The 18,661-nt window shown below is 44.9% G+C and overlaps 1 protein-coding gene across 5 annotated transcripts in view; it reads right to left on the bottom strand.

Moving 5' to 3' along the window:
• Positions 1-18,661, bottom strand: part of PFKFB1 (6-phosphofructo-2-kinase/fructose-2,6-biphosphatase 1) — a 58,082-nt gene that overhangs the window by 6,428 nt on the left and 32,993 nt on the right. For all 5 annotated transcript variants that reach the window (XR_007722686.1, XM_050776941.1, XM_050776940.1 and 2 more), the window contains exons 8-12: positions 14,744-14,951; positions 11,916-12,062; positions 8,285-8,389; positions 3,252-3,381; positions 622-684 (exon numbers count right to left, since the gene is read on the bottom strand). Coding sequence is in view for 4 of the 5 variants with exons in the window: in XM_050776941.1 (XP_050632898.1) it covers positions 622-684; positions 3,252-3,381; positions 8,285-8,389; positions 11,916-12,062; positions 14,744-14,951 (653 nt within the window). In the remaining variant the exon portion in view is untranslated. The remainder of the gene's footprint in view (positions 1-621; positions 685-3,251; positions 3,382-8,284; positions 8,390-11,915; positions 12,063-14,743; positions 14,952-18,661) is intronic.

Genomic DNA, 18,661 nt, shown 5'->3' on the forward strand with positions numbered 1-18,661 from the left:
CATCCCTGTGGACTGCACCTTACTCCAGGCTTCAGTAGGTCATCTGCCCTGTTTGCACCCCAGAATAGATTTGATTCTGTCCCTCCCCTGTTCATGAACCTTTCATAGCTAATGTACCAAGAAAGAGCCTCAACTGCCCAGGCTGGTCTTTGTGCTCTTTCTCCAATACGGCCCTAACCTACAATTTTCCTCTGGTCCCCTTTGGGGAATCCCCCTTCCACAGCTTGGTGCTCTGTGCTGGGCGCTCTGGCAGAGACACAGAAAGTCAGCGCCATCCCCAGATTTAGAAGCCATCCTACTTTTTCCCTGTTATCCTACTACCATCATTCCCACCCCCACCACCCACCCAGGGAACTTCCTGCAGGACACCCACCCAGGAAACCTCCTGCAGGACACCCACCCAGGAAACCTCCTGCAGGACACCCACCCAGGAAACCTCCTGCAGGACACCCACCCAGGAAACCTCCTGCAGGACACCCACCCAGGAAACCTCCTGCAGGACACCCACCCAGGAAACCTCCTGCAGGACTCTTCTTGGCAAATGGTAGGCAAATGGTAGGCACTAGGGCCATGCTCATAGCCTCTAAATGCCTGTCCTTGAATCAGGGTGGGAGTACTTACCATAAGCCACAGGAGTGAGTTTCAGCACTGTGTGCAGAGGGCACTTGAGATATGGAAGCTCATCTAGAAAGGAACGGGAAGCAGCCCTCAGAGGCAGGGTGCTGGCCAGGACACAGCCTCCCCAGGCCACCAGGCTTGCTGGATGCTCCCCGTTTCATGTCCCCTTGCCGTGGTGGGGCCTCACCAGGGGCCTACTCCCCCCAACCCTGCAGGGGCAGCGCTCAGAGCAGCTGGGAAGAGAGGAGGAGAGCAGGGAGGCAGGAATGCCCTGGAAAATGGTGGTAGACTGGACTGCGTGTCCTGCAGGAGGGTCAGGCCGGCCACCCTGGAGATGGCCACCACCTCACAGGGCCAACAGGAGACCCAGGCAGGCTTCTCTCCCGCCCCAAGGCTGGGGCCTTCCGCAGACCCCACACCACAAAGGCCCACAGTTCACGTCAGCAAGTGTTTTCTGAGGCCCTGCTGTGGCAGTGGACAGCACCCACAGCCTTCTCCCAGTCTGGCCTGCTCCCTCTGATCACTCCTGCCCCAGGCCTGGCGATGGACGAGCATTTGTCCATCACTTGTATCCAGTTATTGACATTATGCATAAAGTTGTTCTGAATATTCATGTGCAATTTCTTGTCTGGGCCTATGATTCCATTTCTCGGGCAAGCCCGAGAGGTGGGGGCAGTAAGCCCATTTCATGGTCTCAGCCAACTGAGGCTCTGAGAGGGAAAATGCTCTCTGCAAGTCACACAGCCAGGAAGCAGCAGAGCAAGGACTTGAACCTGGGACCCTGTGACACCAGAATTCATGCACTGGCCCCTGCTGTCAACTGCCCCGGCCATCCAGGGGCTCGCAGTGTCCTGGGGGTGATACACCCACCTGCTAGGCAATCTCTCCTGATACCCACTTTCCCGCCCACCTGCACATAACACTCCCCATTTCCCTTCATTTTGCAGGATCACCACCCCTCATGGCTTCCCTGAACAGCAGGTTCCACTCTAGGTTTCTGAGGCCTGCCACTGCCCTCCCAGCCTCCTGAGACATTAGGTTGGCTGTTTTCCTTCCTGGGCATCCATCCTGCTGCTCCTCCTTGTTTTTGTCATCATCAGGCCCTGGGCCAAGGGCGTTTTGCCCACTACCTCATGACACCCTTAAAGATAGACTGTACACCCTCCTTGTACACTTTAGGAAACAGACTCAGAGAAGGGAAGTGACTTGCCTGAGATTTCTGACCCAGCTCTGCCACTGCCTCCACTAGTGACCTTGGCCCAGCCTCTGCTCTCTCTGGTCTTCAGTGTTCCCATTTCATAGGACAGGATTGGACTAGATGTACTCTGAGGGTGCCCAAGCCCTGAGGTTCTGTGGGTCTGTATTCTCAGTCACATAATCTCTCTGGGCCTTGTTCCAGCATTCACCTGAGTAATAGGGTGGGTGGGTTGCAGGGGATGAGAACATCTGTCCAGTGCTGCCTTGTCTGGCTCCCAGGACAGGTAGCCTGTGTGTAAAAAGCACTCTACACATATCTGAAAGGGGAAGTCCTCTGGCATGTACCTGGGATCAATGTCTATCCCTGACACTCTGAGCCCCATGACCTTGTGCCAGTCACTTCACCTCTCTGGGTCTCCATTTCCTCATCTGGACAATGGGAGTTACAGCACCTGCCTCATGGTCTCAAAACATTGCCTCGAAAAGTAGAGATGTGAACACAGAGAAATCTACCAGTGCAAGGACCCGCACCGCACATCCTATCACCTATTTCCAGTGAGGAAACTGAGGACTGGGCAGAGGAAATTCCTTATTTAATGTCATGTTCTCAAGTGCCCTGGGTTCCAATTCTGGATGACTCCATATTACAGTGTTCTTTATTTTCAAACCAGCATTGTAGAAAAGATCCAAGACTGTAAAACATTGTAGACATTGAATATAATTTTGCATTGTTCTGAGACACCTTAAAAATATCCTGGAAATGCTAACATTTCAGCATCCACATTGGAAATGGAATCTCATGCCTGAAAGTGATATAACAGTTTTTTTGCCAGGCCAGCTGCCCCAGTTTGCAGTTCAGCCTATGTAGTCAGTGTGTAAATACTGTATAAATGCAATGCCTAGATATTTTTAAAAAATAAACTATCATTTGAAAAACAATTTAAAATGAAAACATCACTATCTTGGGGAAATTACCCCTATAGCAAGGACAGAAACTTGTAGTCAGGATCATGAGGCTACAAAAGGCCCCACTATCACCTGATGGTAGCATGCTTCAGAGAAATACTAGCTCATCTTTTCCAGATTGAGGCAGACTGTTAACGTTGGCTTTGAAAATGTTAGCTAAGAACAATACTAATAATAGCAGTTAACATATAGCCCATACAGTGTGTCATGATCTGTTCTAAATTTTTTACTTATGTTACTTAAAATTCATTGTTATTCTCCCCATTTTACACAGGAGGACACTGAGGCCAGAGAGGTTAAAGTAATTTGTGAAAGGCAGTACAGCTAGTATGTGAAAGAGAAAGAATCTGAACCTAGGCATCCTTGTTCTAAATACTCTTCTCTTAACTACTAAGATATAGATATCTAATTGCTGGTGTCAGTGTCTCAAATACCATCAAACTTCCCCAAAACAGAGATGAGGGTAGTACCTGAACTTTTATCCAGGAAATAGGCCAGGAGGCACCGCATGACGGCCTGGTGGCAGATCACCAGTACATTCTCCTGTCGTTCTAGCTCCATTATCACTGGCTCCAGACGCTGAACCAGATCCTCATAGGACTAAATGTAAGAGAGATATTTGAGTGAGAAAGGGAGATGAGGCACATTTGCCCAGAGGGGAAGAACTCTAAACTAGGAATCAAGAACATTTGGTTCCAGTGCCAGTTCAATTGTTGACCCGGCAGTATGACCTTAGGCAACTCACTTCCTTCTTAGGGTCTTAGTTTCATTATCTGCTAAATGGGGACTATCAATATAGTGGACTAAATAAGTGTACCAATACAGTGGACTAAATAACAATAACAACAATAAAACTCCCCACTGCAAATTGTCTTCTTAAGTGCACTGCTGACCTTTCACAAAAATAAAGAAAATTTTATAAATATAGGGCCCCAAAATGAAGAAAAACTGAAAAAAAAGTGATGTGGATGTAGAAGCCACAGCTGCCCTGGGGGCATTTGCCAATCATAGTAACTAAGAGTTTCGAGTTTTAAAAACCTTATAGAAGTAGAAGACAAGGCCTTGGGTGTGCACAAGGTGGGGAGTTGAGACTGAGACTCTCACGTAAATCTGAGACCCTCAAAGGCCAAATCTTTACACTCTCAGCAAAAGTGCAAACTAGAAAAAGTTCCTTAACAAGCAAAAAGAAACAACAAGAAAATGTGTCTGTCTCTCCTTGGCTCTCAGGGGAGATAAGTGAAAATCCTCCTGTAAGAATTTATAAACACCAGACTTCCCTCAGGTGAGCTGGTGATTCAGAGCTACACTACCCATGTGATTTGAATAATGTTATGCTGAGAGTTTAATAAAAAGTGATCCCAAGTCGTTAGCTCCCAGGACTGCTTAGAAGAAGCAAACGGAAATCTCTCTGGATTCTCTTAACTCAGGCTGTGTGAGATTCCCATAGATAAATTCTTGCCAAGCTGGAGCTCATATAACACACAAGGAAATAAGCTACCATGAGTGAGAATAAGCAGAAACAAGAAGAGAACCCTAAAAATTTAAGATAAGGGATGCCACAATATAAAATAAATATGTTTGAAACTTTTAAAGAAATAAAAAGTGGAATAAAAAATGTAAGGAAGAAACAAGATGTTATCAAAAATGCGATGTAGATTTGAAAAATAACTAAATAGAATTTCAGAAATAAAAAAATAGTCATTAAAATTGAAAACTCAGTGGATGGGGTAAGGAGCATATTAGATACTACTTAAGAAATACTGACTGGAAGATAAAGCTGAAGAAATTACTCAGGATGCAGCAAAAGATACAAAGAGATAGAAAATAGGAAAGAAAAGTTAGGAGACATGAAGAATAGAGGCAGGAGTAACATACATCCAATTGTATTTCCAGAGGAAGATAATAGAATGTGAGAGATGAATTTTTAAAGATAAAATGTCTGAGAGTTTTCCAGACTTGATGAAGAATCCCAAGCCTCAGATTCGGGAAGTCTCACTAATCCCAAGCAATATATTAATAAATGAAAAGAAATTAACATCTAGACATATTAGAAGGAAACTTTAAAGCAACAATGATACAAAAACCTTAAAAGTAGCCAGAGAGAAAAGAAAACCAGACTGACAGCAGATTTCCTAGCCACAGTAGAAGCCAGAAGACAGTGAGGGTAATACTTTTAAAGTGCTGAGAGAAAACAACTGTCAACCTAGAGTTTTTACCCAGCCAAGCATCACTAGGATTGAGGACCCCCTCCTACCAAGACATTTTTAAACAAAAAGAAGGGTGTGTTTACTCACTAAAAAGGCTTCTAAAGAAGATGGAAGGCCGGGCACAGTGGCTCACGCCTGTAATCCTAGCACTTTGGGAGGCTGAGGTGGGTGGATCACGAGATCAGGAGATCGAGAACATCCTGGCTAACACGGTGATACACCGTCTCTACTAAAAATACAAAAAAATTAGCCGGGTGTGGTGGCAGGCGCCTGTAGTCCCAGCTACTGGGAAGGCAGAGGCAGGAGAATGGTGTGAACCCGGGAGGCGGAGCTTGCAGCGAGCCGAAATCGCGCCACTGCACTCCAGCCTGGGTGAAAGTGCAAGACTCCATCTCAAAAAAAAAATAAAAAATAAAATAAATATAGTCATGCTGCTATAAAGACACATGCACACGTATGTTCATTGCGGCACTATTCACAATAGCAAAGACTTGGAATCAACCCAAATGTCCATCAGTGACAGACTGGATTAAGAAAATGTGGCACATATACATCATGGAATACTATGCAGCCATAAAAAAGGATGAGTTTGTGTCCTTTGTAGGGACTTGGATGCAGCTGGAAACCATCATTCTCAGCAAACCATCGCAAGAACAGAAAACCAAATACCGCATGTTCTCACTCATAGGTGGGAATTGAATAATGAGATCACTTGGACACAGGAAGGGGAACATCACACACTGGGTCCTATTGTGGGGATGGGGGAGGGGGGGAGGGATAGCATTAGGAGATATACCTAATGTAAATGACGAGTTAATGGATGCAGCACACCAACATGGCACATGTATACATATGTAACAAACCTGCATGTTGTGCACATGTACCCTAGAACTTAAATAAAAAAAGGATATTATTATATCAAAGAGACATCTGCACTCCCATGTTTATTGCACTATTCATAATAGCCAAGACATGGAATCAACCTTAGGTGTCCAACAACAGATGACTAGATAAAGCAAAATTTGGTATATACACTCAATGGAATATTACTGAGCCATAAAAGAGAAATGAAATCCTGTCATTCTCAGCACCACGAATGGAACTGGAAGACATTATGTTAAGTGAAATAAGACAGGAACAGGAAGTTAAACACCACATGTTCTCATTCATATATGGAAGCTAAAAAAAAGTTGATCACATAGAGGTAAAAAGTAGACCAGAGGATACTGGAGGCTGAGATGGGTAAGGGTTGGGGGGAAAAAAGAGATTTGTTAAAGGGTATAAAATTAGAACTAGACAGGAAGAATATAATATGGTGTTCTATAGCACTGTAGGGTGACTATAGTTTATATTATAAGTTTCAAATAGTTAGAAGGAGGACATTGAATGTTCCCAACACAAAGAAATGATAAATGTTTGAGATCATGGATATGCTAATTACCCTGATGTGATTACTATACACTATATGTATCAAAACATCACTATGTACCTCCATAAACATGTAGGATTGTTATGTGTCAATTTTTTTAAGTACATTAAATTAAATTTTTAAATGGGAGGGATATTAAACTAATAAATTAGAAAAATTACCAAAAAAAAAAGAAAGTGCAAGACTCCATCTCAAAAATAAAATAAAATAAAATAAAATAAATGACTAAATAAATAAAAATAAAAAAGAAAGATGGAAAATGAACTCAGAGGGAAGATTTGAGGTGGAAGGGGCAAGAATGATCAGAGGAATTGGTAAACATGTGGTTAAATCTAAATAAACATTGACTGCATACAATAATAACGACAACAGTAATAATTCACTTGGGGGTTAAGACCAAGTTTGACCTAAAATACAAACAACATGTAAATTAGGAGACACAGTGGCCCGAGTTTTAAAGTTCTTCTGTTGTTTAGGTAGAGGGTGGAGATATTGATTTTAGATTTTGTTAATACTGAATATTAAAATGTTAAGGGTTCGAGTTGGTTGTATAATAGCACTCAGCAAAGAATTATTATGAGTGGTCTTGAAATACATTTTGACCTTACATCCTTATTGAGATATCAACTAAAAATTGAAAGAATCACGATGAAAAATTTTTTAAATGTTAAGGGTAATCTCTAAATGAATGGAAACAAATTATATAACTTAAATTTGGATATAAAAACTTTATCAGTCCAAAAGAGGGCAGGAAAAGAGAAAAAACTAAGCGGAGAACTCAAGACAAGATAATAGTAATAAACTAAAAAAGTTAGTAATTACAATAAAAGTGAATATACCAAACTTACCATTCAAAAGACACATATTTTCAGTTTGGATTAAAAACAACGAAACCCAACTGTAAGTTGTTTATAAGAGACACAAAACAAAGATACAGAGGGAAGTTGAAAGTAAATGAATAGCTAAAAGTGAACTAAGTAGTCACCAGAAGTCACTGAATCGTGTACAACTATATTAATGTCAGATAAAATACGTTTTTAGGCAAAAAGGATTATCGGGAAGAAAGAGGTTTGGTCCTATGTAATGATAAAATGTGCAATTCATTGAGAAAATATAATTGCTTTAATATTGTATACCTCTAATAACACAGCCTCTAAATACCTAAAGGAAAATGAGGTAAAATTAAGATGAATTTTATAATGTCATCTCTGAGGGTGAAGAGAAAAAATGTGAAAGTGTTGTATAACTGAATAGAATATCTATTGTTTTATCTTCCCAGATGTCCTTCTTTTCTAATAACTTTTCCCAGCAATTTATATTAGAAATAAAGTGTGACTAATAAATGCTCTAAAATGTGGAACTGGCTAAGTGCAGGCTTGATCAAATGCAATGAGCATTCATCTCATATGGGGATAGGGAACTGATGATCTGGTTCATGTAGTGGCAAAGAAGTTGATTAAATTATTAGCCATTGTCTCTTGGGACAATGCCAACTGCCCAGAGAGGCTGGAGCTTTAGGCAACTTGGCAACAAAATATCAGGAAATCAGAGTATGTTGAACTATTTAAAGTGTCTTCATGAAGGGATACCAGAGACAAGGTCCAGGATAAAGTGAGCACTTCTGAAGCAGAAAGAGAATAAGCGAGAAAATTATGTAGCTTTTAAAAGAAAGGGATGGATCTGTTGCCTATAGCCAAGAATCTAAAACAACCAAGGGCCAGATAATCATGTGCCTTGTGGGATGGCAGCTGCTGCAAGATATGCTTACTCTGTTTCTAGAGCTGTCTAGACAACTGTGGAATCCTGGCAGTTGCAATGAAGACACTGGGGAGTAGTCCTAGGCATTAGGCCACCCCCCAAACCTTACCTCTCCTTTGGGATAGCGGTAGCGATATTTATCTTGGTCTCGCAGTGCAAATTCTTCAGGGTAATGTTCCTGGATTTCTTCATAGGTCATCTCCTCACAGACACCCTGAGAAAAAGTATTTGGGGGCAAAAGTATTCACAAGATGAAATTCCACAGAGTCTTTGCCATAATTCTTCGATGATTGTGGAACAGTAGCACATGAGCACCTGGGTCTCTGTGAACACAGCTTTGGGTCTGTGCCTGTTATCTATAAGTGTGTATGTGTGTGTGTGTGTCTGTGTGTGTGTGTTTGTGTGTGTGTATAGGGTGTGCGGCTGTGTGGATGTGACAGTGAGTGTATGTGGATAGATGTGTTCAGGCTGAGTGTATGATGTTTTTCTATGATTGTACAGATAGGTCTGCAGGTGTACATTATACGTATAAGTATGTATTTTTATAAAACTATGGGCATAAGAATTTGTGGCTGTGTTTACAAGTCTGTGTGGAGCATGCTTATGTACTTGTGGTATGTTTAAGGACTTATGCCTCGTGTTTGTGTATTTGTCTCAGCATATGTTGTGTGCTTGCGTGTGTGTTTGTGTGTGTGTGTGTGTACAGGGTGTCTAAGCATTGGAGAATGTGTCCATGTGGTCTTTCCATGCAGGTCTCAGTGTGTCTGTGGCATGTGTGTCTGTTAATGTATATGTCCCTCATTATGTCTCTGGTGTATATGTGAGAGTTATCTGTGTGCCTGTGTCTGAAGACCTCTACTTTGGGAACTCTGGCAGATAAACAGGCATCCACAGACATCTCAGACAAGAAAAATTAATAAATTCCTAATGGTTTCAGAGTGGATTTGGGGGAGATACACTCTCCTCACTCAAAAAAGGAATTGAGTCCTCAGAAAATGAGTTCCTAAGGTGCTTATGAGAGATTCCAAGTCTACTGAGAAACTCCCAGAGGTGAGGTGACTACTGCTGGTGGTGGAAAGTTATGTTGGGTTTCTAAGGTTTCCTTTTGGGTATGTGGATTCCAATTAAATCTCCCTGTAGGGGGCCAGCGGCCTCTGGTTGTTGTCTACTGGGCCCATCTACCATGCCCCCATCAGGGGTGAGGAAGTGAACCCCTACCCCAACCCACAAACATCTCTGTAGTGTGAAACTTCTCCAACCCACACTGCCCATGGAAGAAAGTGCACCCTACTGGGTACATGAGGTCCTTCCAGATTGGCTTCAACTTTCTATTCTGAGGAGTACTAGGAGCCTGTGGCCTATAGAAATGGTCATTGACTCATTATTGAGTCAAATTGCTTAACCTCTCCAAATTTTACTTTCCTTGTCTGCAAAATGTGGAGAATTAGAACTACTTCATAGAAGTGTTTTGAATACTGGAAAAATGTAAATAAAATATATTAGTATAGAATATGCAAGGGACATTTTAAAGACTCAATCATTAGAATCAAGTATTAATATTTTATTAATCATGGAAAATAAACCAGAAACTTAAATTCTTGCTTTATCATCATCCTAAATTCTTGCTTCTTCCTCACTCACCCCTCATAGCCAATTTCTGAGATTCCACCTCCTAAATCTCTCTCAAATCGATTCCTTTTTTCTTCCCTCTCCATTTGTACTACTACAACCTTAGCATTTCAACACATCCAATCAACCTCTTTGTTTGTGAAGTTCCCTATCCCTGTCTCTCTGCCTGGAATGTCATTCTTGATCCTTTCTATTTGGTTCACTGTTACTCAAACCTGAGGCTTCAGCTAGGTATCACTTCTTCCAGGTAGATCTTGGCTGAGTTAGGTGTCCTGCCCCAATTTCTATGTACCCATAGTCTTGCCTATCAGAGCCTGTATCACACATGCTGTTCTCTATTTCTCTGTTTATTCCTCTGTCTACCCTATTTAGCCTGAAAATTCAGTGAAGACAGGAATGAATTAGATCAATTTCCACCTCCAGCATCACTCCAAAACCTGAAATAAGGAGGGATTCAATAAATGTTTACACCACATGTGGACCAGAAATAAGAAGCCACCAAACTTATGATGAAGAAATTTCATATTTGCTTGCATATATTTTATAGCAAATGTATGTGGTATACAGAACAATGCTGTATAGCCCTTTTCTAGCTATGTGTATTTCTGTACCTCTATATTTATATACACATATGTATGAATGTACACACACATACGTGTCTGTTTCTATAGAGGCATATCTAGCAGGCAAGTAAGTAAGTTAACCTACCCACACGCAAGTTATTTACACAAGTGGTGAAGCTTTTATGTTGATGCCTAACAATCATAACCTGTGCGCTGCTGCCCAGTGCCATTGTACCTACAGTGCAGGTGAACAATGGAGAGGAAACAGCTCCTTTCTCAAAGAGCTCATGGAAGAACCTGACCCTGAAGAGAGATTGCTATACCACCAGGGTTGGGTCCTTCATGTCTCCCTCTTCCTCATCCCTTATAGCCAGTGCACCATCAAGCCCTGCTGATTCCACCTTAAATTTTTTTTTTGAGACAGGGCCTTGCTTGTCACTCAGGCTGGAGTGCAGTGGCATGATCATAGCTCACTGCAGCCTCAACCTCCCAGGCTCAAACAATCCTCCTATCTCAGCCGCCTGAGTAGCTGAGGTCACAGGCATGCACCACCACACCCAGCCAATTTTCAAATTGTTTGTAGAGATGGGGTTTTACTATGTTGCTCAGGCTGGTCTCCAACTCCAGGGCTCAAGTGATCCTCCCACCTAGGCCTCCCAAAGTGCTGGGATTACAGGCATGAGCCACTGCACCTGACCTGATTCCACCTTTGAAACATTCCCAAAGTCCTTCACTTCATCTCCAATGCCACTACTCTGGTTCAACATGCCCCCACCTCTTACCAGACTAATGCAATCAACTTCTTACTGGTCTACATGTTCATTCTGGCCTTCTTCCCACCAAGTTTCCACACATGCCCAGAGTGGGCTTTCTTTAAAAATGTGCATCACAGTCAGACTACTCCTACTTGATGTGGACCCCATCAATGGCACCTCATTGTTGTTAGGGCAGCATTTGCATCCCTCAACATGAACTATAAAGCCTGGTGGCCTGGCTTCCTTTCAAGCCTCATCTCCCTTTTCTCCAGATCTCACTATTGCTGTCCCAGCCTCTGTGCTATTCTTTCCTTCAGTTCCCTGAACTTGCCATGCTCTCTTCTTATCTCTGGGTCTTCACATGAGCTATTTTCTGTCTCTGAATTAGATTTATTTCCCCACTCCCCAGACCATTTCGCCTCCTTCTTATGTCACCTCTAGCTTCCTCCAAGAAGCTTTCCTTCTAAATCTCCCACCACCAAGTTGAGTCAGGAGCACCCTCACCCTCTGATCCTCCATAATCCCTTCTACTTCTCCTCTCATAGCCCTTTGTCACACTGAGATGTAATGTCCTATTTACTGTCTGTCTTTAGGATGAGGGCAGAGACTTTGTCTATTCTGGCCTTCACTGGATCCCCAAGACATAGAATAAGGTCTGGCACATGGCTAGTTGTCAAAAAAGTTTGTTGAATTAATTAGGCTCCCCATAGGGGCTGGAGCAGAGGCAACCCAGGGGATAATCCCAGACTTAAGTCACCCCCTCCACACAGGAGATTCACCCCACGCATCTCACCGCATCAATCTCATTCAGGGCCTTCCACTGCTCATAGGGGACACCCAGGGCCTCAGCTGTCTGGATGGTCCTCTTCATGTGACTGGTCCACACCTTCAGGGAGCTGATGCCCTGGGACTGAATGAAGTTGGCCAGGGCATAGGCATACTAGTGCGTGGGGATGCAGAGGAGGAGAGAAGGGGAAAAGGAGAGGTGAGAGAGAGCAGGGTGGCCATAAGAACAAGCTCAGATCTGCCACAAATTGAGTGGTGATGAACAAGCAGAGCAAAGAGTTTAATGTTCCAAATTTATAAAAAGTCATACTCTTTCCCATGTGATGGTAGGCCAAAGGAATAGAAAAGAGCATGAGTGAGTGAGAGAGAGAGAGAGAGAGTGCGTGTGTGCGCGTGCGCTCATTGATGATTGCTCACCAAAGCCCCTACTTGGTTATTCATTCATTCAAACAGGCCCACCTCTAATATTTGTGGAGCCTGGGACAAGAGTACCAATGGAGGCACTCCATGCACAGTCTATCTCTCCATTTCTGGCTCTATCCTGAACTTCTATGTGCCTTTAGTATATGCTTGTGGATAACCAAGTCACACGACTGAGTTCTGTCCACATTTCCACCTCCACTGATCCCCATGCTCCACAAACAGCAACCCCTTGGTCATGTTATATGGCCTGACCTCAGGTGGACAGACTCTGGGATAGGCCCATGTAGGCACTGAAAGCAGACTCTAGACAACAAGGGCAAAGAATTCTAGGGTTGGGGGTACCAGAGTATGGACTGGAAGTAGGGGTTGTGGCATTTGGGAGACTTTACTTTTTGACACTGTGAACACTTATCGCTTAAGCAGGGTTCCTGGTACCCAGGTTCTAGGGACATTCACACATGTATTGAGTGTTCATGGCCCTGTGCTGGGTGCTGGGGTGTTCTTGTTCTCGAGACATGGCCAGTCCAGTGAGGGAAACACTGGCAGCACCGAGGGGAACCATAAAGGGCTGTGGGAGCCCAGAGGAGCTAGTGATTTCCTCCTCTGTGTATAGGTGTGTTGTTAACCACTGATGGCATGTGTTAGGAACATCTGCACAGGTGCATAGGTCCAGGCACACATTTCTATATGCAGATATAGGTGTTTCATACATACATTTCATTATGGAAATGAGTCAGGAGTCAGTATGCTCCGGTGGAAGGAGCCCTTGACAGGGAGGTAGGAGCCATAGGTTAAACTCCCTCAGCTCCCTTACATGGTCCCTTGTGCCGTCAGACACATCCCTGCCCCTCCCTGGCCTCATATCCAAAGAGCACCGGCTCACCTGGCCTGCTGTCTGGGGGCCGCACTTCAGATAGTGGATGGGGAGTACCCCGACCACAGCCTGGTACACAGTGGGTGCTGCACAAGTGAGAGCTATCTCGACAGGGAGGTGCTTTGTAAACTGGGCCTGGTGCTCTGTGAGAAGCATGAAGGTGGCATCAGCTGTGTGCATGCACACACACACAGGTTTGTGTGCAGGGAGGCATGCCCTGTGGAGACAGCCACGTGTCCAACTGGGCTCCGAGCTGTGTAGGCAGGGCCAGGCTGGCTCCACCCAAGATGGCCCTGGCTGCAGGGGCTGCCATGGGCCGGGGTCACACCTCCAGCAGCCTCTGACTCTGCTCTGAGGAGTGGGACATGAGGGAGTCACAGGTTAGAGTCTACCTTGAGGGGAGGCTGTCAGTCTGGAGGTAACAGAAAGGGAGACACCAGGGCGTGGCCATCCAGGGTAGTGCCTTGCCTGGGGCACCCCCCTATCTCCAGTGGGGGAGCTGAGGGCAGGTCAGTAGGCCCCGCTTTCAGCCCTGGCTCTGTCTCATCCTGGCCACCTGCCCTGGGGCTGCTCTCTGCTTCCTCATCCATAAACTGGTGGTAGGAATGCCCACCTCACAGACCTGTGGTGAAGATGAAATGAGCCACACGTGCAGAAGCAGATGGCACTGTGACTGCATAGGTGTCCAATAAATGACAATCATGACAACAATTGTCCATCCTGCACTTCATTTCCCACCTGTTCCATCCCCAAGTGGTCCTGCCAGCAGGAACAATACCTGTGCTAACAAGCCCAGGTGCAGGACCAAATGCTGTGGAAATGGATCCCTGTATTGAGCCAGCAACCAGAACATGCAGGTCACTGTGCTGGGCTGGGGAGAAGACACTCAGGCCAGGAGAGCCACACATGGGCCAGAACTGGGAGAGCTGGAGCCCAGGGCATGGCAACCTGCCTGGGAGGGAGGAGAGGATGGGGAGGGCTTTCTGGAGCAGGTGCTGGGCCTTGGAAGGGAGTGGGGAGGGCAGGAAGGACACTGTCATGGGTGGGGACAGGGGCTGCCAGTGTGACACCTGTGTTGGGGTGAGGTGGGGAGGGCAGAATTGGGGAGAAGAGTGGTTCAAGGATGGGTCTCTCAGGGCAGCTGTCTGTGCCACTGATGGTCACCCACTGACAGAGGAGACAGAAGAGGGTAGACTAGGTGGGGGAGCTGCACCAGCAAAGGCACAACGTTGTGAGAAAGATGATGGAACCAGTCAGGAAGGGCAAAGGGAGTCACTGTCATGGAGCAGCTGGCTTTGGGCAGGCCTTGGGTGCCAAGGCCAAGCTCTTAGACCTGCAGAACAGGTGGCATAGGGAACCATTCGGCGGCTGGGAAGAGACTGAGTGGCTGATGGATGGAAGAGTAGGAGTGATGGAATCTGCTTCTACCCCATCCCTGGGTCATCCCACCTCAGGACCCAGAATGTGGCCACCACTACACCTCCAGCCCACCTAGGACAGCCCAGCCAACCCATCTGGGTGTATGTGGTCCACCCTACCTGCTTGCCACGAACTGAGAGGCCAGAGTCACCTCCGATGCGGCCTCTGAGGTTGAGATCACTCTCACCATGCCGGCATAGGTAGATGGAGCGAGGTGTGACGTGGATATTCATGAGGTAGTAGACTGTGCGGCTCTGGATGTGACCCTGCACTCGGTTCACCATGTAGCGTGTGCCCACGTCGAAGATCTTGATGTAGGACAGGTGGCTGGGCCAGACCCAAGCAGGAGCAAGGGCAGCTCAGGGGCTAATGGTGGTAGGGTTGACCCCGAAAGAAACCCCGAACCACACACCCTTTCAAACCTCTTCCACAACCCAGCTGTCACCTAATGTGATGCCATGCCTTGCCCTGTACCGAGTACCTGTCCTAGAGACTTGGTTATTGGCCACCCAAAGGAGCTCATTATATGCTATTTCCCCCTGTCTCCTTCCTTCAGCCTCAGCTTGAGCCAAACTGCCTTTTCACTCATCCTCTTACAAGCAGCTGGGTTCTCTCTTCTGGGGTTCGCATCCCTAACATAGTCAGAGAGAAGCAGTAATCCTTTGTATCCCTGGCTAACTCTAATGTCTTACTGGCAGCTCCTGACTTGTTCACTCCCCTACCCTTTCTGATCCTGAGTTGAGCTCTTCACCTCTCTCTCTCTCTCTTTTTTTTTTTTAAGCCTCTGCTACATATTGTCCTTTATACTCAACACACAACTACCAGATTGCGTCTGTGTGCATATGTGTGTCTGTGCATGTGTGTGTCTCTCTCCTCACTCAGAAGGGGGGGTTGGCCTGGGTTATTTTCCTATTTGCTATGCAGTCAACAAACATACTCCAAACATAGTCCTGTGTTCTAGGCATTGTGCTTGGCATGGAGACCCAGTGTCTGTGCTTTGGGAGCTCTCTGGCCAGTCAGGAACAAATACTTGGAAACACATGATCAGTGCTCAACATTCATTCCATAAACAGTCATTCCCTCTAAGGTGTGCCAAGTAGTGTGGCATGGGGTTACAGAGGTGGTCCACAACATCATTGGGGAACTTGTGGTCCTTGTCCCAAGTTCCTTACCGTAGCCTCAATTCTGTGCTCTGTCATGAACTAATACCTATACACTGAATGATATTCAAACTGTTCAACCACCTGTTTGTGTAGAAGCTGGAGGGTGGAGTGTAGGCACTGACTAATCAGAAGACTAGAAACATGGAGCAAGACTTCTGAGGCCTACACTGTACCAGGCATTAACTCGTTTAGTTGTTGGCCTGTACAGAGTTCGGAGAAATCCCTAGGAAGAGGAGTGGAAGGCTGGGGCAATGGGGTGACACCAGCAGCCCTGGTTGCATGGTAACAAAACCAAGTGAATAGAAAGAGCTGCACTGCACTAACCCGAGGCAGGTAAGGTTGCCGACAGGTTTGGTTTCAGAAAGCCTCTCCCTAGATTTTCCTAGAGAAGTCCTTTATGCTGCACCACACTCATCATGCCCACCTGTGCCCAATGGCTTCCACAGGGCACTTGTATTTGTTGAATATTTTCTGTGCATCTGGCAGGGAGTGGGAACTTTTAAGCACATGAATCCTCATATTACTACAGAGCAGAGATTATCACCTCTGTTTTAAAGGTGAAGAAACCGAGGCATAGAGAAAGTGATTTTCCCAAGGCCACCTTCTCGGGAAGAACCCCAGAATACTCCCCCCTCCAGTAATTTCTTCTAGAACCCTCAGAGCCTAGGGGTAGAAAATATCTGATGCAAACTTGTGGCCTGGCTACTGTCTGTTCCTAACACTAGGTCCGTTGAGGCTCTAGGAGCTTCCAAATTCCTCAGCTTAGTCTGATTTTCTGGTTTTGCCTTCTCACACTGGGCCCGGTTGGCCTCACTTTATGGTCCCATGCCCATACCCATATCTTCTCTGTTTCATTCTTGTCTTCACACCTTTGCTATTACACTTGGAATATTTTCTGTATTTCTCTACTCTTGTTCAGATTTAACTAGGCACTTACAAAGTGCTATTCTCTTTGCCTGATTTCCAAAGTTGAGCTGCTATGCATTCATACCTCAAGAACCAGCATATTCACTCTTTAGGAAGCCTTTTTTGAGACCAGGATCATGTGAAGTCATTTAGAGGTGTTCCACACCAAAAATAGTAGAGTAGTTAATGCCTACCTCCATCCAAATTTTTAATTTTATTTTAAAAATTAAAAAAAAGTTTTAAATTTTTATTTAAAATAAAAATTATAAACTATAGAATATGGGGAGATTCTCCCAAGTTCTGGTTTTATATTTTTCCACTTTGACTACCTTGATGCTGTTTTTGAAATATCCAATATTATAAAAGCCTTTAAGCCAGCTGGGTGCAGTGGCTTATGCCTATAATCCCAGCACTTTGGGAGGCCAAGGCAGGCAGATCATTTGAGGTCAGGAGTTAGTGACCAGCTTGGCCAACATGGTGAAACCCTGTCTCTAATAAAAATATAAAAATTAGCTGGGTGCAGTGGCGGGCACCTGTAATCCCAGCTACTCAGGAGGCTGAGACAGGAGAATTGCTTGAACCCAGGAGGCAGAGGTTGCAGTGAGCCAAGATCATGTAACTGCACCCCAGCCTGGGTGACAGAACGGGACTCTGTCTCAAAGATAAAATAAAATAAATAAATAAATAAATAAATAAATAAATAAATAAATAAATGTTTTTAAGATAGCTCTTTTTCTCAGTTTGGTAGCCCCTATCTTGCTGGTACCCTATGTGTAGTCTGCTTATTGGGTAATCAAGCTCTTTTAGACCTTCTTCCTCCAAATTGGACAGGGTCCCATGTTTCTACAGCCCACTTGGTTTACTGTCACCAGAGTTGTGACCAACTGTGTACTCATTGTCTTCTCCAACTAACTGGACATTCTGTCAAATCAGGGACAGCCCTTTCCTCTTTTGATTCCATGTTCAGGGCTGGGACCTGATGCATAGACTGTAAATGTCTGTTGATAGAAAAATGATGACATAAAGCTGACCTTCTAGATTTGTCTTCTTCTGGCCCAAACTAATTCATCAAACAGCAACCTAGCAACCGCAGGGTCTGGGCCCAGGGCTGGGGCTTTGTCAATGCCGTTCTTTCACTTACACCCTCCACTCCGGCCTTCAGGCTCCTTTCACCATATGCTGTTAGCCCATGTCATTCCTTTGCGATAATTTTCAAAAGCCGTACTTTCCTCAGGGCCACACAGCCCTACTTCAGCACACATCTTGGTGAGAGAAGCGAGTGTACCCTTGACCAGGGTGCCTGTGCAATGAACAATCTGCACAACTGGGATATGGGTTCGAACAGATATTGTGCTACTGATTCGTTCATTGTGTAGCCCAAAGTAAGCCTTTGATTTGATCTGGGTCTCAGTTTCTCCATCTAAAGAGTGGGGCAATAACAGTGCTGATCTCTCGGTACTTCAATTGGGTAAGGCCACTCTTTAGATTTCTTAGAGTGGTGATGACCATTTGAAGCCTCTTTATACTTCTCACTTGGGGTCTCTTCTCATCACAACACATTTTCAAAGAGAGTAGGGTTCTGGGAACATTCTACATCTAAAACTCACATCTGCTCTCTCCTATCTTTAGTTGGTATTATGACAGAGCATTTCTTGTTTTTTTTTTTTTTGTTTTTTTTTTAATGGGTGTTCTCATATGTCAAAGCACTATAGAAGCTACCCGAGGATAGAACCCACCTCTTTTGCCCCTATTTATACCCCCTACATATACCACAGTCCAAAGGGTCCAAATACTTGTTGATTGATGAGACATGGGAATGTTGTGAAAAGAGACATGACTAGGAGACAGAACATGTAATTAGAATCCTAGCTCTACCCCTTGTGATGGGAGCTTGGGAAAGTAATTTCAGTTCTCTAAGACTCAATTTCTTTTTCTTGAAATTTTATGATCATAAGACTTATCTCAGCC

Source organism: Macaca thibetana, chromosome X (assembly GCF_024542745.1).
Source record: "Macaca thibetana thibetana isolate TM-01 chromosome X, ASM2454274v1, whole genome shotgun sequence".
Taxonomy (NCBI): Eukaryota; Metazoa; Chordata; class Mammalia; order Primates; family Cercopithecidae; genus Macaca; species Macaca thibetana.